The sequence below is a fragment of the Laccaria bicolor genome, genomic scaffold (assembly GCF_000143565.1).
Source record: "Laccaria bicolor S238N-H82 LACBIscaffold_14 genomic scaffold, whole genome shotgun sequence".
Taxonomy (NCBI): Eukaryota; Fungi; Basidiomycota; class Agaricomycetes; order Agaricales; family Hydnangiaceae; genus Laccaria; species Laccaria bicolor.
The window spans coordinates 92247-116998 of NW_001889885.1; the positions used below are offsets into that span (position 1 = coordinate 92247).

Consider the following 24752-nt stretch of genomic DNA (forward strand, 5'->3'; position numbering starts at 1 on the left):
GTTCTCATACTTCCCTTGATGAACGGCCTCCCCCCTCCCTCAACTCGAAGAACAGTCTTCCCCTTCTCTCAGTGAATGGCCCTCCTCGTGTGTCTTAGTCCCCTCATACTATACTCCTTAGGCTATAGGCCCACTACATGTATTCTTTAAAATAGTCAAATACAATTTTATTCAGTCTATTTCCTGACCCAAATTGAGCTCAAGCAATCAATGACTATTATATGACTAGTACATGACTGTGGCGTAATATATGATTTGCAGTGTACAACTAATGTACTTATGACTATTGTTTGACTATTGTAGTACGAGCGTAGTCAGAAACGCTTAAAAAAAACGACATTTAGTCATACAAACTCAAATTCGTGACTTTCTTCTGACCAACTTCCGACTTCGCTCTTTACTGAGCGTCAGGCCTCAGGGACGTCAAGCGAAGAATCCGGCGGAAGGCGATTTTACAGAATTTACGGTACCCTTGTAAATTGGTACGGATAAAGTTACTTAGCGAGTACTTACACCCATAAACCCAAATTGAAATTACATTTTCTGGTACAAGCACTTTCTACATATTTCTGAATTCATAAATGACTCGTGACTCCAGGGGCTCAGCGCTCAGATCTCAGCTTTCTTTGAGTAAGCCCTTTGAGAATTGGCAAGTGCGCGCGATCTGGAAGAAGGAGCTTGGAGAAAGTGTGGAGAGGGGGAAGCACCAAAATGAAGGACTGCGCGGAGTCTTGCTTGAATCATCCAGTAAAGAGGTCAAGAACTCTGCAGAAAGTTGTTGAATCGTCTGTTGTCAAGTAATCCTTTTGACTTGGTGCATACTGCGTCGCTACTTTGGAACAGTCTGATTTCAACTCTGGGGAAGGAACCAAATCGAGACTATATAGGAAGGTTAGGGTGGAATGTGACCCATGAGGGAAAAACTCGGGGAATATGTAGAGCTGGATCCAAGCTGGATCCAGTGTCCAAACTCCCATATGTGCGTGCGAAATAGGCTTTTTGAGTTTGTGTTTTGGTGTGTTATACATGGGTGTCTCCAACACCATCCAGCGGTCCTTGAGCGGTCCGAACCGCTCCTTCAGCTACGCAAAAGATCAGCACGGAAAAGAGGTTGTCCTCGACAATGAGACGATGTGGTACTTTGCTGACAACCCTTGCACAACCCCAACATCCTCGGCCATCATACTAACACAGGCGCGCGCAAGGCTTACGATCCAGACATAACCTCCAAAGTTGGTATCAAGCTCAAATGCGGTGAAATGCGGCGCAGGGGCATCTACCAGAATCCCCCTTTTGTGCCGCTGATCTTTGAACGTTGCTATCTTTCACAATACCAGGCTGGGTTTGACAATGTGAGTACGAAAAGTCACTAAAATTCCAACAGCCAGTTACTCATATTCCCTCTAATCAGACACGACAACATCTCCCGCTCAACATTGCTGGCGGCATCCAGGGAATGATGGTCAACTGTTGGTCGACTTTCGAAGGCCCGTCGCCACAGGAACCGCAAACAACTATAAATCACTCAACCAGCGTAGACGCTCGTCGGATGTAACTCGACGTTTACTTAAACAGTTGTCCACTGATAGGGCTATCCAACTTTTTTGTTCCCCCCCCCCTCTTTAGACCGTCATCCACTTTCGTTTCCGTCTGTCCATCCTCCTTTCCTTCGTTCTCCCCCTTCTGTTCTTCAAGTCGGCTTTTTTCTCGGCCTCCCACTTTCCTTAATCGCAGCCAGCCCCCCACACCCGAGTCACCCCAAGTCCATTGCCAACATCATGGCCAACTCCAACTCAACAACAACCATCCCATTCATCCCAAAGCTTTTCACGCCACTCAGCGTCCTCTCAATCCTCATGAGCGCAACCATCATCGGCCTCGCAGTGGTCAACTTCGGCTTCCTCTCAATCTGGCTCAACATGTCCATCGCCATCCTTACGATCATCTTCCACGTCACCAGCCTCTTCCTTGTGTGGCGCGAGCGGCAACGTGCCCTCGCGGAATCCAGACTAACCTTCACGCCATCGCTGACGTCAGTCAGTAGTAGTATCGGGGAGAAAACTCCCCCATCCATCATCATGGAATACCAGAAAAACCCACCACAAGAACTCCCCGTCGCGAGTTGCGCAACAAGCTTCGGGCTCCTTATCTTTCTCCTCGTTGTCTACGCCGTCGCCTTCTTCGTTACGATCAGCATTACTGTTAATGGGGGGGTCAAAAGCACGCTACCGTCAGAGCGCGCAAAGGGGATGACTCGTCCGTGGAACATCCACGTCCAGATTGCACAATCTGCGATGTTGGGTGCGGAGTCACTTCTTATGGCGGTTATTGTTGGCCTGTGCGCGATGGCGCGCTGGAAGTTTGGCCTGCAGGAAAGGGAGAAAAGGGATGAGGTGGATTATTATGGAACGGCAGCTCCTGCGTGCGTCTTTTTCCTTGTATCTCGTCTTTTTGAGAGCTCACTGGCGTGCAGTAAGTTGATGTATCCTGCGGTGGTCTAGCTTTCATGGGACGCGATGGGTGAGCAGTTTCATGAACGAACTGTTCTACCTCCTGCTGCCGACCTTGTTCCTTACTATGCTGCCCGACCCCATTTCCATGGCCCTCAGTTTTATCAATCGCTTCCGACGTCACCCGCCCATAGGGCTTGCTTATATTTATGCCCATACCTGCTTGATGCACCCCTTCCGCGCTGGAGCTATACATACGTACGCGGAACCTCTCGATTTCCCATCCCACTTCTTAGCGACACCTCTGGACAGTGTGTTACGCCAGAATCACTCTTACTTTTTCCTGAGGATAGACAGACACCTATTGTATAGCAGAATATCACCGCACTCGCTTTTGATAGGATCCTTAAGCGGCCAGACAAGCCGTCGTTCTCACAAGACAGGGAACTTCAACTACAATGAATGCACCAAAGATTCGTGGGACTCATGATGAGTTCACTTGATGGTATTAATCTAATTTTCCCGATATTCATGCTGTGAACTTTCGAAGGTACCGACGTGAAGGGGTGCGGACTTAATTATTTCCGAAATTGGGCTCACATTCTGAGAGCTCAAAGTAGTGTTTCGTCTCTCCTGCAAATTCTGATTGAGGAGGCATAAAGTTGCATAAAAGCCAGTTTGGAGGTGTTTGCAGGTCTTTTATATTTGCTTCCGAAAGAAGCCGACCCAATTGGAAGAATGGCCTTCTAACCCTACACACACCGATGCCAAACTGTATGTCTTCCGTCTCTCTTTTTGCCGAACAACTTTGATACATTATAGGCTATAGCATCTCGAACTATATCGACTTCCGTTGGACAAACACCGGTTAAACATTGTGGTTGCATCGTGGCGCCTTGTAGGCTTGCCTTTCGTGCGATTGCTTAAAAGTATCACTGTTCAACGTTCAGTGAGCATGGCTTTACTTGTCTTTTGTATTTCATGATTGCTCAGATCTCTCGGCGAGACCAGGAAACTGAAATGCACAGGATGTTGCCTGGTCCAAGCCACCCAGGTCTCGGTTGCAGGGCTCCATCGCTTCCATTCTTGTGTTTCCGCGACATGCATCCCACTACAACTCCTGAACGCCGGCGTAGGGCTTTTCCCATTTTACACCGTGATCCAGTCAGGTTGGCCAGTAACGCTTCCCAGACTTCGGGGAACAACCACACTAATGCCAACAACCTCTTCCCGTTTCCAATCAATCCACGTCCCAGCCCCCATCAAATCTTTCACCTTTCTCGGGGGGCATCGCAGTTAGATATTAAAGCTCGATGTAAGCCCATCCCCCGTTCTTGATCGTCCCACCAACCACAACGCAATCCAGATTATGACCTTGTGAGATGCCACCATCCGGACTCACAACACGCTCGATCGCTGCCACCCGCAGAAGCGCACGCCCGCTTCCAGGCGATCAATTCCGCTTACGACTTTCTCCGTGGACGGGCGTCATCGCATCTTCCCGGGGGGACCACCTGGGGCCCCAACGCCCGCGCAGAGCCCAACTTTGACCCTTATCTTCATGAACTTGCACGGAGGAGACGTGCCTATTACGCTTCGCAGGGCGGGGCTTCAGGCCCAGGGTTGGGGTGGAGTGAGGGATTTGGCGCTTCAAAAGAGGAAAGAAATTCGCAGTGGAGTGATGATGGGTGGCAGGAGCGAATGCTTGTCTGGTTCGGCCTTGTGGTGCGCATTTCGAGTTCTTCGCAGGAATGTCATTTGCGACCTTCTTCCCGTTTGCTAGGCACTGATCGGAGGATTATATCCTGGTCTATTCCTGTTTCCGTTCCACATGGAACAGACACATCGAGCGGCGGTGGCTAATCTTACTCAAGCTAGGAATGATGCACGAGAGTTCGGTGAAGAAAGGCGGGATGAGATGCGGAAGCGTGTCAGAGATATGAAGTCGTCGTACGATGATGGAGTTTCAGTTTCTACAGAGAAAGATGGGCAAAATGTGTAGCCATAGGGTGATACGCCATTTCGTTGTTTACGTTCCTGCCAACATCGTCGCGCTTAATTTATGCTTTACTCCCCAGGTTTCCACGCCGCAGAACAATCTGGCTTTGACCGCGTCTAGTGGTACTCATCTAAATTGTGGCCGGAGCGAGCAGACTCCACTCCGTGTAGACTCATTCGCGAGTGCTTTACGTGAAGGGGGTTGTATGGATCATACCCACAGCGACTTTCAGCTAATTGTTAACTACTGTCGGTCAGATTGATGAAACTTCGCTTCATCCGATCGATTGCGAACCCTCCCAGAGTTTGGAGTGTCTGTTCGGATTGAGGGTAGCCCATTTACTGAGGATCACAGCGTTTCTTTAGCCATCGCCTCGATTTTCGTGCTTTTGTACGCGCTTCCGAACTGATAGTAAGTAAGCCTTGCTTCTTTCAGTTGGTCCACGCCTACTTTTCTTCACCAGGCCTCTCCGCCCGATCATTGCCCAAAGATCGTCAACCAAATGCGACCCCGTAATTCTGCCATCTCTGCTCCTCTGTTGTCTCACCCGACCCGTTTCGCAGTTTCCTATCTCCGCCTTAATAATAATCTGTTGTTCCAGATATTACACCTGTTCCCAGGACCCACTCAGCTCGGAGTTCACAATGTCGCAATTCTCACCCACGATTGCGGGATTGACATCTGGTGTCATACAGGATGCTACTCACCGCCCGATAACAAATTTGAGTCGCCTTTCAATCTTGAAAATCACTTTTGCAAAGGAGGAGATTTTACGACGCTTAGCCTAGTGTTCGATTTGCCTACGTCTGTATCTTTTCTTGAATTCATTGATGCGTACATTCACCTTTTCTTTCTTTATGTTTGAGGTCTCTCTGAAGGCCCTTGTAATATTGTAATATGACCACTTGTGGCCTTCGATTGGCTTATCGCTCCAAGTTCTTGTTCAACATTTCGCCATTTTCCCATGCCACGAGTGGTTGGGAGTTCATCAAGTCACAAATCGACACCTTGTTTGGCATAAAGCACCGTGACGGAACATCTGCGACCCTGTCTCCTTCTTTCCTAAAACAAACTACGACACACGCGGTGGTCGTGTTGCGTATCAATAATGAACAGAAGAACACTGACATAATTCATGAGAAGTGCGTACTACCTAATCTTTCGAGTTGTCGTCTGATGACTCGGAGTTGAGTTCTGTTCATCAGTATTCTCAAATTGGCACAAGGTTGACGTACGGATGGTCGAAGGCTACGTGACGACAAATTGGCTATCTTCCTAGACTCAATGAGATAACCCCAACCCCCTGTGCGTCCACAGCCACGTATCGGAAACAAGGGAGGCTAGAATTGGATGTCGATACCTCGGTCCCGCAACTTAGGTGGCAGAAGCGGACTTGGTGGATTTTTATTCGGCGGCCACTTGCTTGACATGCGAACTCAGATTCGCGCGTACGGTGCGTAATCGCAGAACAGCTGATCGCCTGTTCTGACATGTATCTCCCACTCGCTAATTAGTCGACGTGAGAGGGAGATTGTGGTACTGACGCGTCTTTCTAGATTGCATCCTCTTCTTTCCATCGGAGATCGACCTCTCCTTGTAAAGTTAGCTCGTGTGCCAGTATTTTATGTCGCAAGGAACGGTGGCGGCTCGTCAAATCCTCGTAACGACCTTGTCATCCAACAATCTTATCTTTCTGCCAGACGTCTTTCTAGAAAATAATTCGCGTGGAGCATCCTCCAGAAAAATGTATAAAAGGTGGTTCACCTCATCGTCTAGAGTTCAGGTTCCAGTCCTACAACAACATTCTTTTAGCTGACTCGACTTCTTCGAAATGTTCCCCACAACCATCCTTACCACTCTCTTTCTCGCCTTGGCTGTCGCCGCCAATCCGATTCTCATTAATCGGTCCCCTATATCGTTGCCTCTTTCCAGACGGCTCAATCTCACCAGCATCGACAACCTCCTGAAACACGACCAGGCTCGTGCTAAGTCCCTCAAGACTGCCGGGACTGGCGGTGTTTTCCAGTCGGCTGCTGTAGTCAACGAGCCCATTACAAATCAAGCTGTTACCTATGTCGCCTCAATCGGCGTTGGTAGCCCCGCCACCTCTTGTAACGTGTTTCTACATCATCGCAGCAACCCTCTTGCTGAACATATGTTTCAGACTCGCTCATCGTCGACACTGGAAGGTTAGCTCTCAAATTTCATGTTACAATTCGACACTGACAATTTGCATCAAGTTCAAACACTTGGGTTGGAGCAGGAAAAGCGTATGTCAAGACCAGCACCAGCGTTAAAACCTCCAACTCTGTTGTAAGCATTCACTTTCTGCCATCAAAATGACCGCTCCTTATGTATAATCGAAGTCCGTGACATATGGTTCTGGATCGTTTTCAGGCACTGAATACCTGGACCAGGTTACCATTGCTTCTGGTTTGGTTATCCCCAACCAATCTATTGGTGTCGCCAGCACCGTCAGTATTTTTTCGGTTTGCATCTTCCCATAGAATTGAATATTTTTCTGTAGTCCAGCGGCTTTTCCGGCGTTGACGGAATCTTGGGGTGAGAAAGCATGGCAGATTCATTATTTATCTAATTTTCTTAAAAGCATTGGCCCGGTCGATCTCACAGTTGGTACGTGCCTCCCACTTTCATTGCATCTTGGCATTCATCAGTTTCCCAGGAACCCTTTCCCCGGCAACCACTTCCTCCATCCCCACTGTTACCGATAACTTGTTCGCTAACGGCGTCATCACTGCTGATGAAATCGGTGTTTCTTTTGAGCCCACCACTGTACAATCCATCGTCAACGGCGAGATTACCTGGGGTATGATACATTTCCAAAATTCCCTACATCAGCTGACAGATTTTTTTTTAACTAGGTGGAACCGACAGCTCCAAATTTACCGGCTCTATTAACTATACCCCCCTTACTACAACCTCTCCCGCTCGTTACTACTGGGGTATCAACCAATCTATCCGCTATGGTACTTCCACAACGATTTTGTCGTCCACCGCGGGTATCGTCGATACCGGTCGGTGAAAGTTTGTTATTTGTCTGGCGTTCACTCTGATTTCCCCTTTACGCAGGAACCACCCTCATTTTGATCGCCACCAATGCCCTCACCAAGTACAAATCAGCAACCGGCGCCGTTGTCGACAACGCCACGGGCCTTCTTCGCATTACTTCCACCCAATATTCAAACCTGAAGAGTTTGTTCTTTACCACAAACGGCGTACGTCTTTTCTGGTTCTGGTTAAATCGAAGATACTGATACATAGCTTTCCTCCAGGTCACTTACGAGCTCACTGCCAACGCTCAGCTCTGGCCCCGTTCTCTCAACACCTACATCGGTGGTACCACTAGTCGAATCTACCTTGTTGTGAACGATCTTGGTTCCCCCAGTGGTCAAGGCCTCGACTTCATTAACGGCTACGCATTCCTTGAAAGGTTCTACTCCGTTTTCGACACCGCCAATAATCGCGTCGGGTTTGCTACCACCCCTTACACGACTGCCACCACCAACTAAGACCTTGGAAGGAAGGCTGGTTCAGGTATTGGACAGTGTTATTCTCAAGTAGTACTTATTTCATACGTCTCTCATTTAAACACTGAAGACTCAGGGAGGAAGGTCGTATTTATGCCAGATGTATACCGCACGTTCCAATTTATTGTTCTGGGTATTTGGAAGGGCTACTGGAAGATGAACTGGGGTTAATGTGACCTCAAGGTCTGATATCGCCCACCAGTCTTGCAATACTTCAACACAACTAAGGCCTGGTTATTCAATAGCCGTGCAATTATCTAAGTCTGATGTATTACAGATCCAGGACTTCAATCGATAAGTGAGATGTCATAATCAAAGTCAAGTAAAACAGTATCTTCTATCTTCTTCCACTTTCTGTTTCGGGTTGGTTTCGGGAGTTAAAATTATCTCGATCAATGAGATTCGAAACAGGCACAGTGCTTTGATTGATCGAGTTTAAACAAAGTGTTTACTCAAGTCCAATGAAAGCCGACCAAGGCTAGTTGCACGCGCACAAAAACAGTCGTGTGTCCGCTGACACACGACTCCGAGCCGCTCATATTTTCTCCAACTCACGTGGTCCTTGCATGGTCCACACCTGATGAGTGTTAGGAGACTCTAACATATTTTTAGATCTACCCCTCATGGTTGAGGAGTGAGATTGAGATGCCCCTTTCCGCTAGGCTCTTGTCTTGACATCTCACTCCTCAACCAGGTAAGATCTTCATCTTTCTATCTAGGCTATCGTCATGATATCTTACTTCATTATCCAGTTTAGCATACACATTAGGCTCTCATCTTGACATCTCACTCCTCAACCAGTCTAGCATACACATTTTTTGTCACCAATAATACTATGTATTCATCGTTCCTCAATCTATCTCATGAGTGAAGGACATGCAAACCTCTTTGCAACTGCAGTCCCAGAAAATGGATTGTCCAGCACTATGGGATTGAATCCAATTGGAAGAAGTGACAAAGATCAAACCAACCCTACTGGACAGGATGGACCTGGAACTAGAGACTGAGCCAACTCTGTTGCGCAGGATGAGAACCTCTATGATGACAGAGGAGAAATCCAAATCCCACCTCGAAATAATGAGAGCAATGACGACCTCAAGGAAGAGTCGATCAGATATATGGACAACACAGTTGATAAATTCAGGCGAGGAGAAATTATGAAACTCAAAGCCTTATCAAACATTATTGGGGCACTCAATTTCGACCCATCCGGAACTAACAGAGTGAAAGATGCTGCCATTGAATTCTATGCTAAAACCCTCGATGAATACACAGCCCTCTCTTCTTCAGCAATTAAGTGAGGAAAGCATGCTGCAATTGGACTCAACCCCAAATCTGCTCAACCCAAGCAACACAAACCTGAGACTGTTGACGCTAACTGAGCAATTGATGAACTCATCTCTCAAATCAGCAGAGACAGCAACAGGTCAAAAAGGGGAACTCCCCATCAGGATCAGATGATGATGACAATGGAGATGAACCCTCAAATAAGAAACGAAGAATTTTTGAATCTGAGATGCCCTGGTATAATTGAGAGGAAGAAGCCAGGCGAAGAGGAAACAGAGATTGTGAAGAGTCTCAATGAACTCTCCACTCTTCGCCTGTGATTACAAAGTTGTCAGGCAGTGGATCCAAAATTCCAGGACCACGCTGCTTGGTTTCCCCATTTCAGAATGGGACAACATCATCAAGGGACAAGCTGTCAACCTTGACGCAGTGTTCTCCTCACTGCACCATATTTCCACTCCTAAGGAGAACATTGGATGTGAGATCAACTGAAATATCTCCTCATCGATCAGATCCAGCAAAGAAAGTCCAACAAGTGGCAAGTGGACCAGTGCCTGGAATGCCACTGTCAAAGCGATTAAATTTGCTTTCCCTCACAGGGAACAAGAACTTCAAGACTACGGTGAATACATTGAAGGCCATTTCTCCGCAAGGATTACTTCAGCCCACTGAAAAATCATCATATATGATGTCGCCATCCGAAATGAAGTCGGGGGTGGTCAGAATGCACTCCTCACTGACACCCACCACTTCACCAGGTTCTGCTCTGTTATCGTCATGCCAGATGGAGTCGAATCCAATCACATCAGGTTGGGAATCAAGCATTCAACAGGGAAGAACACAAAATCCGAAATTTGCCACCACTTCAACTCAATCAACAGCTGCAGGAATTCCACAGACAACTGCAGATTCCATCATGCCTGCAAAAAATGCAAGTGCCTGGGCCATGGGGAAAGGGATTGCAATATCAAAGAAGGATCTAGCGCATGATTTGCACCCCAAGTATCTGAGGTATAACATTTGGGAGGGCAGTAATATTTTTTCTCATTCATCTGCTGACTGGACAGAGACCGCCTCACCATTACCTCAAATCCCTTCTTCTGAACTCAACAATCCCATCGCCACCAAAACGATCCAGGAAAACCCCCACCTGTTTGACATCATTATGCCCATATTTGTGGATCAATTTGAGGAACTACTTGAAACTCATCCTAACAAACCTTTTGTTAAATCCGTATGCAGGGGACTCCTGGAGGGTTTCTCACCTTGGGCTGATACTTGCCATGGTGACTACCCTGACACACTTGACCTCTCACTCCCAGAACCAGAAAACCAGGAAGAGGCACAATTCTTTAGAAATCAACAAGACCATGAAATTTTCAAAGGGCGTTTCTCTGAATCTTTTGGAGACAAACTCTTACCAGGCATGTACTGTATGCCAATTTTTGCCGTTCCCAAACCACATTCAACGGACTTGAGAATGGTGACTGATCAGAGTGCTGGGAAGTTCTCGCTCAACAGCATGATTCCTTGTGAGCAGATCATGGGATATCCTCTCAACAACTTACAGCATCTAGGTCAATTTCTCATTTCCATGCATGACCGTTTCCCCCAGTCACCCTGCATACTTTTCAAATCAGACATCATGGAGGCCTACAGACTCCTCCCTGTTCATCCTTACTGGCAGATCAAACAAGTCAACTGCATCACTGGATCACTACATGTCAACAGAAATACTGCCTTTGGCGGACGAGGCTCTGGATGCAACTGGATCTCATTCATGTCACTTGTGTCATGGATAGCAAAGAAGAAAAGGGGCATTGAACTCTTGGGTACTTACTCAGATGATTCATTTGGCCCTGAACTCTCCAAAAACGTTGCATACTACCCTCCCTATCGCAAACTCATTCCAACCAACCAAGTCAAGCTGCTCCAATTATGGGATGAAATCAACCTACCCCACAAGGAGAGTAAGCAAACCTTTGGCTCCCCACTCACTGTCATTGGAATAGAAGTCAACCCTAACACCTTATCAATGACGATGCCTGCCGAAAGCCTCCAACAATTGATTACCGCAATCTGCAACTTCATCTCCACAAAGCACAAATTCACCTTGCGTGAATGGCAGAGACTGGCTGGCTGGATAAATTGGAGTTTCAATGTATTCCCCTTACTCAGACCCGCACTAAACTTTTATGTGAAAATAGGTGGTAAATCTGCCCCAAACCAATTCATCTGAATCAACAATGCTGTCCGCACTGACCTCACCTGGGCCACAGACCACCTGGAGCATGACAGCGGTGTCAAGCTCATCCATCAAATTTACTGGGATGTGAATGCTGCAGACTTAATGATTTTCTGTGATGCCTGCCTTGAAGGTATGGGTTTCTGGTTACCTGACGACCATGTTGGTTTCTACTCACCCACCCCTGACGGCACGACTGACGAGCACATATTCTTCTTCAAAGTGTTATGCATCCTATCTGCCATTCACCATGTCACTGATATCCTCCAAGTCCCCCCAGCAACCAAAGTCCTCATCTACACCAATAACGACAATACAGTCGCCATTTTCAATATGCTCAGATACCTCCCCCATTACAATGCAATCCTCATTGATGCCGCCAACACATGTATCAATTACAACTTACAACTCAGAGTCCGCCACATCACTGGGGAGCTGAACTGCATTGCCAATGCCATCTTGAGGAACTACTTTAAGGTCACATGTCAGTACGTCCCTGACCTTATCATTTCACCTTTCATACCCCCTCGATTGCTGCTGGGGGCTCCAAAAAAATGATCCCTACAACTGTGCATGCCAGGCAACCTCAGAGGGAAGCCTGGTCACAGGAGAAGCTTTTCAGAGAGCAAGCTATCGCCCTTGGACAAGCCATCGACAACTCCACATGGAAGAATTATGGTTCTGCCCTCAACTCCTACCTAAACTTTATCAAATTACATGACTCCCCCCTTGATCCAACCCCTGACACCCTTAGTCTATTTACAGTCTACATGTGTCACCATATCAAACCTGGATCCATCACAACATACCTCTCTGGCATTTGCCAGCAACTAGAACCTTATTTCCCCGACATACACAAAGTGCACAACTCTGCTCTTGTACACTGTACATTGCAGGGGTGCAGGCATCTGTGCGGTATGCCAACTTCTCATAAACATGCCCTCACTCTAGACGACCTTGAATTGGTTGTAAATGCACTAGGAGACTCCTCCGACTATGACAACATCCTTTTTCTTGCACAAATGCTTACCGGCTTCTTTGCCCTTTTCTGCTTGGGAGAAATGACCCAGATGACCTGCAACTCCATGACCCCCAAAAAGTCACAAAATGAACTTCTGTACATTTTTCCGACCTTTCCTATCAATTTTTTCTGCCTGGCCATAAGGCTGACAGATTCTGTGAAGGGAATACCATTATCATTTGAAAGAATGGGCACATCTTTGACCCCCACAAATGTTTCCTCACATACATCAATGCACGCAACAGCAACTTCCCCTTCAGCTCCCCCCTTTGGTTGACTAGCAAGGGTGTCATCCCTACCTGATCTTTCTTCATGAAATGCTTGCATAGTTTCTTTGACTCCGACACTGCTGGTCAATCACTCAGAGCAGGAGGGGCAACTTCCCTTGCCGAATATGGAGTACCACCAGCAATTATTCAGGCAATCAGTAGATGGGCATCAGACACCTTCAAAATCTACATCTGCAAGAACCCTGTTCTCATCCAAGCCTTGCTATTTGGCCAAACTGTGCACTCCGCATCATCATACATCCACGTCTTGGATTCCTAATTTTCCTCTTACTATTACAGACTTTTACTTACTCACAGACTTTTTATTTTTTATTTCTACAGACTTTCCCAACCCCCTCATCCCCCACGACACAGACATATCCCATTTCTACACATATACATGCATGTATTCCTTCCTATTTTTTCCCCTTGCTCCTCACATCAATCACTATGTGATCTCATCACCCCCTTTTTTCTTTTTTCTTCATATAGGATTATAGCCATACCTTGAGTGGAAATACGTTGGAATCAGGCACGTGCCACACCTGATCTTCCTGACTTTGGCTATTCCCTTGTCACTCAGTCAGTCACATTGCCTCTGCATCATGCAAAGCCTAGGCATCATTGGTCAAGTTTAAACAAAGTGTTTACTCAAGTCCAATGAAAGTCGACCAAGGCTAGTTGCATGTGCACAAAAACAGTCATGTGTCTGCTAACACACGACTCCAAGCCGCTACTCATATTTTCTCCAACTCACATGGTCCACACCTGGATGAGTGTTAGGAGACTCTAACATATTTTTAGATCTACCCCTCATGGTTGAGGAGTGAGATTGAGATGCCCCTTTCCACTAGGCTCTCGTCTTGACATCTCACTCCTCAACCAGGTAAGATCTTCATCTTTCTATCTAGGCTATTGTTGTGATATCTTACTTCATTATCCAGTCTAGCATACACATTTTTCATCACCCTCCCTCCCTCCTCCTTGTCATACAAAATGCTCACATTAGTACTGCTCATGTTTGTAGCCATACCTCAAGTGGAAATACATCGGAATCAGGCACACACCATGCCTGATCTTCCTGACTTTGGCTATTCCCTTGTCACTCAGTCAGTCACATCGCCTCTGCATCATGCAAAGCCTAGGTGTCATTGGATGCTGTGATCTATCACATTACTGTGCCCTACCAGTTCTTCAGCACTCTGATCCACATCAGGAAATCATGGAAACTCTGGTTTGCCCTTGCAATGTGTGCCATATTTGTCTTCATTTACATAGCCATGGGGTGATTTGCAAGGCAATATATATCATACAGCAGGGTTGTAGTACATTGGGCATGGGATACCTAGTATGTGAACAATTACAATGGTTTTTGTTGCATGGTATGAGTATGAAAGGTTTTGTGAACTTGCTACAAAGACTTTATCTTTCTTTCTTACCAGTGGCAGCATCTGATGGCTTCCAGTCTATTGCATGCATGAACTAACATTGTCCAATGGAACTACCTTGAGATTGAGCCCAACACAAAACAATTTATTTACATAGTTGTGCCCACCACCCACAACATGATAATAAATGCACATCAACACCAGCCTGGTTCATTTTGCCAATTCTTAGTTCTTTACAAGGTATGTAAGGGTATGTAATCTACACAATCATTGCAAATGCCACAATCCAGCCAAGGTTTGTACAATATTTAGTTCTTTATATACCACTATGAAGTCTGCAAGGTGGGTGTCAAATTGTAATGATTATACTGGATTGTGTTGATTATATACCCTTGCATGCTCTTATATTGTTCTCCCCAATTTGCTGATGCACCATCTTTATGACCCCAAGCCTCTCTGCAAAACCTAATTTAAATCTTAAGATGGGGTCTCCTGGATTATATGATCTCCTGGATTATATGAATATAAGCTAACCTACACCAAACCTATTCTCCCCTTTTTTCCATCAAGAAAAATAATTTTGAAGGTTTTGTCCTTCAAGTTACCACAAGAAATATATTACAGGATCTCAATGTCACAGAGGTTACAAAAGTAGTCAATCAATCATTAAGATGAAATGTAGTTATTAGGAGGAAATTAGTTGTAGGGTCAATAGGTAAATAACAAGTGTTAGAAAAGTTGCATTACCTCTAATTCCAGCATTAGATGCATTCTATAAAAAGCTACAGCTTAATTACAAAAGTATCATAAGAACTTATTTCAGCTGGAAAAGAGATAGCTCAAATTGCAGAGCAGTTGGAAGAGAGAAGAGAAATATGAAGGGATGTGGAGAGAGGAGGAGGAGAGCATACTGCAGGGGGAAATTCTAACCAGCCTTCTTTGCCAAATATATAACCAATCTTAGATGTGACTTTGGAGATGGCCTTTAATGTGAGTTGTGAGATGGTGGGATTGGTCCATTCATTCAGAGTCTCTTGGTATTTAATGGTTTCTGGATGTGTTGTGCCTAAAACCTCCTTTGAAAGTTCAACACCTTTGATCATGAGATCAATTGCTCTGGCTTCCCTGTGTTGTGCATTAAAAGTATATGCAAGGGTTGTTATTGACCTGATGGTTTGTGGATGCTCCTCTCCACAGTTTTTTCTCCTTGTATTCAAGACTTTCACATTGAGCTTTTCTGCCTTTTTATATTTCTTTCTGGAAAAGTGGCTTGCTGCAAGACTCTCCATAGCCCAGGTTGTATGTGGGTCCTCTTCTCCAAAAATTATTTGCATAGCATCCAAGACTTCAATAATCAGTCTCTCTGCCTTTTTGTAGTGTCCTGCCTGACGATACATCAATGCAAGATTCCCCTTTGCCATAATTGTATCTGGGTGCTTCTCTCCTAGAATTTTTACCCTTGCTTCTAGAACTTGAACTTCAGCCCTCTCTGCTTCCTTGTTCCTACCCATTCTGAGATAAGTTGTTGAAAGGTGTTCAACAGCCATAATTGTCTCTGGGTGGTCTTCTCCAAAAATCCTCATTTTTGCATCTAGAACTTTAATTCCAAGATCTTCTGCTTCAGTGTAGTTTCCCATCTGGTAGTGGATTAATGCAAGTTGGCCCATGGCTAAAATTGTATGAGGATTTTCCACCCCCAGAATTCTGCTTCCAACATCAACAGTATGTATTCCTAGCTCTACTGCTTCTTTGTATTTTCCCCTTTCAGAGTAAGTTGCAGCAAGGTTTCCCATGGTTTTAATGGTTTCTGGGTGGTCCTCACCCAGAATCCTCTTTCTTGCATACAGAACTTTAATTTGTAGTTCTTCCTCTTGTTTGTATTTTCCTCTTTGATGAAATATTGATGCAAGATTGTCCATGGCAGAGATTGTGTAAGGGTGTTCCCCTCCCAAAATTCTCTCACTCAAATTGAGAGCTTGACTCTGCAGCTTCTCTGCTTTTTCATATTTTCCCCTGCAACAGCAGGTCACTGCATGATTACCCATTGCTGCAAATATCTGTGGATGTTCTTCACCAAGAAGTCTTCTCTTTATAGCCTGGACCTGAACCTCAAGCTCCTCTGCCTCTTTGTATTTTCCCCTTCGACTGTAAGTTTTTGCAAGACTTCCCATAGTATTAATTGTATCTGGATGGTACTCTCCCAGAATTCTCTTTCTCAGATGCAGGACTTTAAGCTTCAGCTCCTGAGCATCAATGTAGTGTCCCCATTCATGGAAGGTTGATGCAAGATTCCCCATAGCCATAAGTGTATCTGGATGCTGCTCTCCTAAAATCCTCACATTTGCATTGAGGACTTGTGAGCCAACCTCCTCTGCTTCTTTGTATTTTCCTCTTCGGCAGTAGATCAATGCAAGGTTTCCCATAGTGGATATTGTATCTGAGTGATTATCTCCTAGAAGCCTTCTTCTTGCCTTTAGAACCTTATTGCCAAGCTCCTCCCCTTCCTTGTATTTTCCCCTTTGCCTGTAAGTTGATGCAAGACTTGCCATAGCTGAAATTGTATGTAAGTGTTCATTTCCTAGCATCTTTTGTCGCTCCTCCACAATTTCTATTTTCAATCTTTCTGCCTCAGCATAATCTCCACCTTCATCCAAGATCATTGAGACTCGTTCATGTGAATCATCATAAAATTCATGAGTCTGTGTGTTATACTTTGAATTGGCTTTGAGATGGGGGAGTAACTCTTGACGAAAGGCATAGTCAGCAGTTTCTTTGTTTTCTGAGATAGAGCAGGCTAAAATTATGTAGGCCATTTTGCAATAAGTCACTTGGTCTTTATCAGACATGATTTCTCTCATCCATGTATGGACCAGTGGATGGACAGAGTAAACACCCACAGAAGGACCTCTGATGATTAGGGACAGTGTCAACAAGATTTGAATTCCTTGTTTGAACCCAAAGCTGTCCCACCTTCCCATGCCATCCAAAGGAAGAAGTCTATGATCAAGCAAAACAATGGCCAATGGCAGCCCACGTCTTTTGTCAACTTCTATATCTCTCATGTTACTATTCTCAGCAGCATTTCTGAATATATCCTCTGAGATCCACTGATAATGGTAGAAAGCAAAGATGTTCAGAATAAGAATAGCAATTTGTGCAGCATATACATCAAGCCCATTAGACCTTGCTTTGAGTTTGAGCTGATTCATAGACAACTCCCAAGTGCCATACACAGTTTTATTATACTGTGATGCTCCCTTGAACATCACAGAGGACAAGAGTTTCTGACTTTGTTTCTTATAGAGAGTATGATATTCAGTAAGATCATAAGCCCCTGATCTAATAAATGCTCCTGCTTGATCCACAGCCAGAGGCAGACAACAGAGCTCTGACACAATCCCCTTTGCAATATTTCTAAGAGATGTATCTGTCATATCCAGAGCACTAGACCTCAGAAGCAGAGAGATTGCATCTTCTTCTGCCATATCATTCACCCCAAGGGAATTTTCAACTACAGTAAGACAGGACAATGCAGGGTTCCGAGTGGTGATCAAGATATTAACACCACCACCAGGTGGAAAGAATGTCTCCAATTCCTCTGCAGTCAGTGCATCAGCATTATCCAAGACCATCAGGAATTCATTCTGTAGTGACCCCATCCAGGCAAGAGCAGACTCAGATGATGGATTAACAAGACCAGATGACTGTGCAACGGGAAGGCCGCATATACCCTTCAGACATTGGGAAATGGTATCAGCAGAAGAAGCATCGACCCAAAAAATGTGAGAGAATCTGAATGATGGTTGTGATGCGTGAAGCAGAGAAAGAGCATTTACTCACCTGTCAGTCATATCCTCCGAAAACTTCAAGCTAATCTGGGTTTTTCCGATTCCCCCCATGCCATGAAGCACAAAAACTCGTCGTGGTTGACGTTTGAAATCAGGGCGAGGGATGAAGTAATTGCTGAGCTTTGCAAGGATGTCGCCCCGCCCTGTGAAGCGCGAGCTAGAGTTTAATTTTTGTAAAACAGGAACTACTTCGCGGGATTTCGTCATCGTCGCCGTCGGTGTTCCCCCACATGTGTTGTTAATAACCTAGCGGGAAAAAAAAAATCTGGGAACCCTAAATTTGGTATGACGACTAGCTGCTTACGGTTTGCGCTGCGATGACTGTACTATTGGTGATGGTAACGTTCTGACTGTTGGAAAAGTTTCCAATGATAATACCACTCATCGTGGCCAGACTGATAGTAGGTGAGTGCTATAGAGAGAGGTACAAAATTAATGCACGCTGTTTAGCACGCTGCAAACAAGGATGCGGAGACGCGCACATAGCTATTACCCCCCCCTGACTGTTGTCAAACGCTCGAATGTTTAAGCTTTGTTTTTTTTTTCGTTTTTTTCCCCATCAAACTGCTACCCACGAATGAAGACCCAAAGATGTAAAACCGAGTAGCGTTCCGGAAAATTTTACTGGATATAGTAGTACGCATGTCGGCTCTAATTCCTAGAAACCAGAGTTCAGGAAAGTTGTGGTGCATGTGTATCTTCCCTGAGTCCATCTTGTTACGAATCTAGCGACAGAGGTTCAAGGTCACCGTACGTAGCCGTTAAACAAAATCCGAAACGTGCGTGGTACATAGTATGCACTCGAAACTTAGGGTCTCGTCAGCAAGATTCTATGTGAGGAATTGTGCTTGCGGGCCATGAGTGAAAGTCATATCAGAGGTGATTCTAGTCGTCGTCCACGGATGTTTTTATTTTTGGAAGAGTGCAAAACATCGTTTTTACAGCTGGGCCTCAGATATAGAGATTACGACCTTGTGATTCGCGGGCCGAAATTAATTATACAAGAAGGCCAATATTTGAACGGGAGAAGGTCCGAATCCTTGTTGGGGTTATCAGCGCGCCGACCTGGGTCCGTTTTCATATATCAATCAGTATCGGCCGATACATATGGGTATACGCAATTAAGCGTTTAGAGTTTGTGAGGGAAGGAAAGGAAGGGGCTGAATCGAGCTTGTTGGTCAAGTTGCGAGTGAACGCAATGAATTCTACGGATGGGACGTTTGGGGTCAGGTTGATTGGTCACTCTTGTGTGATGACTGTCCTTTAGACCTCAGCGCTCAGCCTGCACCGTAGCTAAGAAACGTGGCGCAAGGGGAGACTAGGATCCGACCCAGACTCCACATTGGGTGTCTGAACGAACGAATGAGTTCAAGGATGCGAACTTGAGTACTACATAGGTCGGAAAGCCAAGAAACAAGGTTAAATATCGCCTGGTGAGATCACAGGAAACGATTCGGCCTGCTGAGGGTATCCTTCGTTTGAAAGAAACACTGCGCCAGAAGGAGTAGTTATGTAGACAATCGGCCACATGAACATGAACATCAGCAGTGTTTTGGCGCCGTAAGCGTCAGCGACGCTTCGAGTACTTGGGCAGGAATGCGAGCTAAAGTTGTCTGAGGAATGACGTTTATCCGGCAAAGAGATCCGAAGAAATCCGAAGAAGGACGAGGTATCGCAACTGGGTGGAGATGCATGCCAGCTTCAGGTCGCGCGCGGGTGCGGACACGGCCTCAAAATGATGCTCCCGTCCAAGAAACGGCCATGAGGGTTCTGAAAATATTCATCCAGGTATGTGAAGGCCTCGGGCCGAATGTCGAATATGAGAAGAGCCGCGTAGGTATGTAGGACGTTCATGTGCCAAGTTGGCGCCAGTGACAAATGAGATTGAGAAGCTGCAAGAATCTTCGGGTGCAGACGTGTGAGCCCAGCTCGGGATTTAATTTTAAACCCAGTAACCGGCTGAGTTTGATTTTGATCATGGAGGTTCTCGAACTATATCAGCTACGATGGAGTCAGATTCTGAATAGGTACACGCCGACAAACTCGGGGAAATTCAAGCGTCGATAGAGCTAAGCAGCCATTTTATGATCGTGTTTGGCAGAGGGCTTCAAAGCTGATACGCATGTAGAGACAGATCACCTCCATCATCTATCGACGATGCAATCGAGCTGTTTTCGCTTTGAGTCCATTTGCTGTTTCACTCGGGACATCTCCACCGAGAACTTACGGCATGTAAGTCTTCACAACACATACTTCTTTCCTCGCGCTGCTGCTGATGCAATCAACATTCGAACAGATCACAGTTTGCACAGGAATTCATGGAGAACAGTTTGAGAAACCCCTCAACTGCGTAAGCTATACATTGTAAACCCATCCTTACATACAGTCTTTGATCAGATTTTAGACATCTCTGGTTCCAGGCTTATCCGAGGTCCCCCTACCCCACTCACCGCCTCACACACACTCATAGCCCACCTGGAACCTACCGAGGCTGCTCCGCCACCTCATCGACAACTTTGTGCGCACCCAGTACAGCCTCAACTACGATACCTCCCTTCCCGAACGTAAACGTGGTCGCTCAAAAGGGAGCATAGAAGTCAAGCCCGTGACATACGGCCCACCTCCAAGACTCGGACGCCCCCCTGGAAATGGGTACAAGCAGAGGCTGAAGTCATTGTTGGATGAGGATGCAGGTCAAGGAGCAAGGGATGTCCCCGGAAACAGGTTTCATTTCCTGTTTTTTGTTGAATTGGTACCATTACTTTCGTTTTACTAATCTGTTATTGGGTCCCTGGAACAACCTTCGCGGGATGAAAGGTCCTTCTCTCTAGGCACCCGGATCTGGTCCATCCGTTCTTCCGACACCATCCCCACTTGGCAAGGGCAAGCATACGCCCTCTGGCTTTCATACCACTGCGGCTGCAGAGTGCGATACAGCCCCCTGATTCATTTCTCGGAACCCCTGCCCCTCATTTTACTCTATTAACGGCTTTTTCGGCGCCGACGGAATTCTGGGGTGAGGAAGCATGGCAGATTCATCATCTATCTAACTTTTTTCCAAAGCACCGGCCCGGTCGAACTCACAGTTGGTACGAGCCTCCCACTCCCATTGCATCTTGACACTCATCAGTCTCCCAGGAACCCTCTCCCCACTCCTCAATCCCCACCTTTTATTGATAACTTGGTCGCTAACGCCGTCATCACCGCAAATGAAATCAGTGTTTCTTTCGAGCCTACCACTTTACCATCTGTCCAAGCATCCGTCATTAGAGGCGAGCTTACCTAGGGTATGAGACACATTCCCCAAGCTTCCTATACACGTTAACAGATTTTTCTTATTTAGGTGGAACCGACAGCTCTGAGCCAAAACACCCTCCCCAACGGTTGAATGAGAGAGGTCTGAAGTAAGTGCTGCTTAAAAATAACACCGTACAATATTTGAACCAGCTTTCCTTCCAACCAAGTCTTAGTCGGTGGCGGCGGTCATGTATGAGGTGGTAGCAAATCCGACGCGACTGTTGGCGGTGTCGAAACTGAGTAGAACCTTTCAAGGAATGCGTAACCGTTGATAAAGTTGAGGCCTCGACCACTTAGATCATTCACAATAAGGTAGATTCGCCTACCATAGCGGGTGGATTGATTGATACGATAGATAGTAGTAACGTGTGGGGGAGGTTAACTTGTAGTTGATGGGCTTTGAAGTTATTTTCAAACCGTGTTTGTGTCAGACGCCTGTTTTTTCAACTCCTCCAATCTATCGTTTTGATTATTCGTAAGGTTTACTAAAACAAATTTGGTTGAACTGGGGATTGGTTTCCAATAAAAAGATTAAAGGCCATTAGTCCGACCTGCCCGGTTCGAACGGGCGACCTCAAGATATGATGTGTATCCCATTACAGTCTTGCGCTACTTCCAACTGAGCTAAGGTCGGATGCTTAGAATGCACGCAATTGTTTATTAGACGTGATGTACCTACGTAATCCAATCGATAAAAAATCAAATTGAAGTGGAGCGGTATTCACTGTTATACGAGAGTTGCAGTTACCCTCAGTCACCTCAATCAACCAAATTCGAAATATGTAAAGTGCTTTGACCAGGTATATATGTGTATTTCTGAGGCCGTGCGTACTTAGAAGTTAGTAGTTGGCCATAGGCTCCCTTGACATGCCGATGCATGCATTGGCGAAGCACGATTCAATTATTCTCAATGAATGAAACGGTGTAGATGTTATCTTAGATATGTGCTTATTTTTTATTCCACTCGATCTAGACCACTTTCCTTGGCGACCGATTAGATAGATCGACAGAAGTGTTGATTAATCAATCGCTTTGGAAGCACGATTTACCGGGGAAACCCACTCGCGATCGGTTGGCTCACCAGCGCCCCTCTGCTCAGGTATCCGAAGACACGGGAAGACCATATATTAACCTACTATGTAGGATCCGCATTCATACCTTTTTTTGTGAGGCGAAGATTTTTTGAGCCGTATTCTACAATCTACCTGATAACGCGGCAATCAGCGAATTTATGGTCCAAATATCATATCAAGTTGATTTTGTAATTTTATCTTTCAAATTTCTTAACAGGAGTCCGAATCCAAAGGTGCTCATTTCACCTTTTATTTGTTCTTCGCGCTATACCATAATAACATAGGGGCGATCGCTCAAGGTTTCATGGATACCATCCATTGCGAGAATGATATCGAAGTCCACGCGACGATATTCGTACCTACATCTTCCACGCGCCAGAGACGATATAACAAAAGGTCTACGATGCCAATCAGTTGCAATTGGCAGCCCCTCGCTTCCGCTCCCCTCTCTCACACCGCCAACTCACCACCGGCCCCCGAGATAGATTTCGTTCATATTCACTTCTTGGATGGATCCAGAGGCTGCAGCTGCAGCTGCTCTTCAAGCTTTCGTCTCGTACCTGCATAACCAGAGGGAGTTTGGGGATGTTAGTTCTTCCGTCCTTTCCGCTTCCGTCGCAATTACGTTCTAACGATGCCTTCTTGCTGTAGTATTTGTACAGTGAGCGTCCTAAACGCTATACGTTCGACCTTTCGCTCACTTCCTGACATACTAGTATCCGCCGCTTCTTTCCTGGTTAGTCCATTTCAATTAAACCTCACGAAGGCCTTGAGTTGATATCCGCCTCGCACCATACAGACATACGATTACCTGTTGAACTTCAACCGAGAGGTTACCCTGATCTGGTACTCTCCATGGACATATACGAAGGTCCTGTACTTCATCGTACGATACCTACCATTTATCGATATCGTCTTTCTCCTCCGATGTATGTCTTTTTCTTCCTTCCTTCTGCATGGGAGCTAGCTCATTCGTACTAAACACCATGACGATAGTCCAACTAGTCCTTGGGCTGACGAAGGATGACTGTGGTTGGATATTCCCTGCGGTTTCTTGTGAGTAGTCTAACGGCTTTCATTGAATACGTACCTCACGATGATTATGATAGGGCTGACGACGGTTTCTACCTTCAGCGCAGAAGGTAAACACCTCTCCTCAACCTCACTCCCTATCATCGTTTCTGAGCACATCCTCGCAGTCATCATGATGATCCGAACATGGGCGGTATGGCAACGAGATAAGAGGATCGCGGCTGTGTTCGGCGCTCTGTGCTGTGCCTACATTGGGCTCGCGGTGAGCGGTAATATTGGGTTCGTCAACAGTATCATTTGTGCGTTATTTTATCTACGTCAGTCCGCTGTATGATATCTGATTTTTCTTCTTTTTTTTTTTAAAAAAAAAGTGGCGGACCCACCGTACCCGGGGTTCAGAGGCTGCTTGGTCTTGGGTGCTGCGAACAGTTTGACAAACACGTACATCACCTTGGTGGTCATGGAGTTCCGTACGTCTTGGAATCTATGTTTATGGACGCTCTGGCAGCTCATAAAAAGCGAATCTACAGTTGTCCTTTTTTTCACGGCCATAAGCGCCATACGAACATGTTCGTATTCACACTGTGATTTTTTCGGGCTTTTCTCAAAGACGATATACATAGTTAGGAAAGGAGGTATCGGGAATCGGCTGTCGCAGATCATTCATCGAGATGGTGCGTACTACGATTTATGCTAGGAGGAGATTGAAATTGAGTTCGGTCACAGGCATTCTCTTTTATCTTTATCTCCTAGGTTTGCCCCCTCCTCCCCATCCTGTGCATAAAATTCCAGGTGTTCATTCATGTTATGTATAGTCGGCTCCATCATGAATGTGATCTTCCTTATCGTCTCACCAGTACGTTGTCACTCCATTCTCTCACCTGCTCCTGCTCGTTCAGCTTCTCATCATCGGTCTTCTCTGGACACAGCTAGATCTCCACTTCAGTTTCGTCCCGTGAGTTCGAATTCTCGCACGCTTTACCCAATAAATGGACTGACATCGGTTTTGTTTTGTCTTCTAGAGTCTGTATGGCACTCTACTCGTCGCTCACGACCCGTGTGCTCCTTAACATTCGGGAAGTCGCGCGCGGGGGCCGTAGCCTAGAAAGTGGGGCTACGACGCAGTTGCATGATTATACTCTTCCGTTGGCGTTCCATTCGCGAACTCAGGATACTACTACAACGGAAACAAAATAGCGGGTTGTGCATGGATGAGGTTTAAATATTTATTGTAGGCCATTCTGGCAGGTGGATTTAGCATATTACTATCTCAGTATTTGTATGATTTTTTTTTC

The 24752-nt window shown here is 45.9% G+C and overlaps 5 protein-coding genes across 5 annotated transcripts; all 5 read left to right on the forward strand.

The window, feature by feature from the left end:
• Positions 1-1778: 1778 nt before the first annotated feature.
• Positions 1779-2501, forward strand: LACBIDRAFT_298412 (uncharacterized protein; the record flags this gene model as incomplete). Its single annotated transcript, XM_001881702.1, has 2 exons — positions 1779-2422; positions 2474-2501. 2 exons carry the CDS (start codon positions 1779-1781, stop codon positions 2499-2501), a joined length of 672 nt encoding a protein of 223 aa, XP_001881737.1.
• Positions 2502-3470: 969 nt separating this feature from the next.
• On the forward strand, positions 3471-4452 carry LACBIDRAFT_298413 (uncharacterized protein; the record flags this gene model as incomplete). The annotated part of the gene is made up of 3 exons (XM_001881703.1): positions 3471-3765; positions 3817-4175; positions 4234-4452. The coding sequence occupies 3 exons, from the start codon at positions 3471-3473 to the stop codon at positions 4450-4452; spliced, it is 873 nt and encodes a 290-aa protein (XP_001881738.1).
• Positions 4453-6280: 1828 nt separating this feature from the next.
• On the forward strand, positions 6281-7979 carry LbPR_A7 (aspartic peptidase A1; the record flags this gene model as incomplete). Its single annotated transcript, XM_001881704.1, has 10 exons — positions 6281-6560; positions 6614-6638; positions 6690-6762; positions 6816-6923; positions 6977-7011; positions 7058-7083; positions 7133-7276; positions 7332-7484; positions 7540-7685; positions 7743-7979. 10 exons carry the CDS (start codon positions 6281-6283, stop codon positions 7977-7979), a joined length of 1227 nt encoding a protein of 408 aa, XP_001881739.1.
• A 12197-nt stretch (positions 7980-20176) lies between these two features.
• LACBIDRAFT_298419 (uncharacterized protein) lies at positions 20177-21781 on the forward strand. Its single transcript, XM_001881705.1, has 8 exons — positions 20177-20287; positions 20359-20405; positions 20460-20475; positions 20526-21071; positions 21119-21144; positions 21194-21342; positions 21399-21459; positions 21520-21781. The coding sequence occupies exons 1-4, from the start codon at positions 20213-20215 to the stop codon at positions 20829-20831; spliced, it is 444 nt and encodes a 147-aa protein (XP_001881740.1). The 5' UTR covers positions 20177-20212; the 3' UTR covers positions 20832-21071; positions 21119-21144; positions 21194-21342; positions 21399-21459; positions 21520-21781.
• A 377-nt stretch (positions 21782-22158) lies between these two features.
• LACBIDRAFT_327780 (uncharacterized protein) lies at positions 22159-24654 on the forward strand (the record flags this gene model as incomplete). Its single annotated transcript, XM_001881706.1, has 11 exons — positions 22159-22176; positions 22326-22518; positions 23088-23161; positions 23225-23354; positions 23422-23481; positions 23535-23756; positions 23829-23927; positions 24081-24131; positions 24273-24289; positions 24315-24412; positions 24480-24654. The coding sequence occupies 11 exons, from the start codon at positions 22159-22161 to the stop codon at positions 24652-24654; spliced, it is 1137 nt and encodes a 378-aa protein (XP_001881741.1).
• Between the last annotated feature and the right edge of the window lie 98 nt (positions 24655-24752).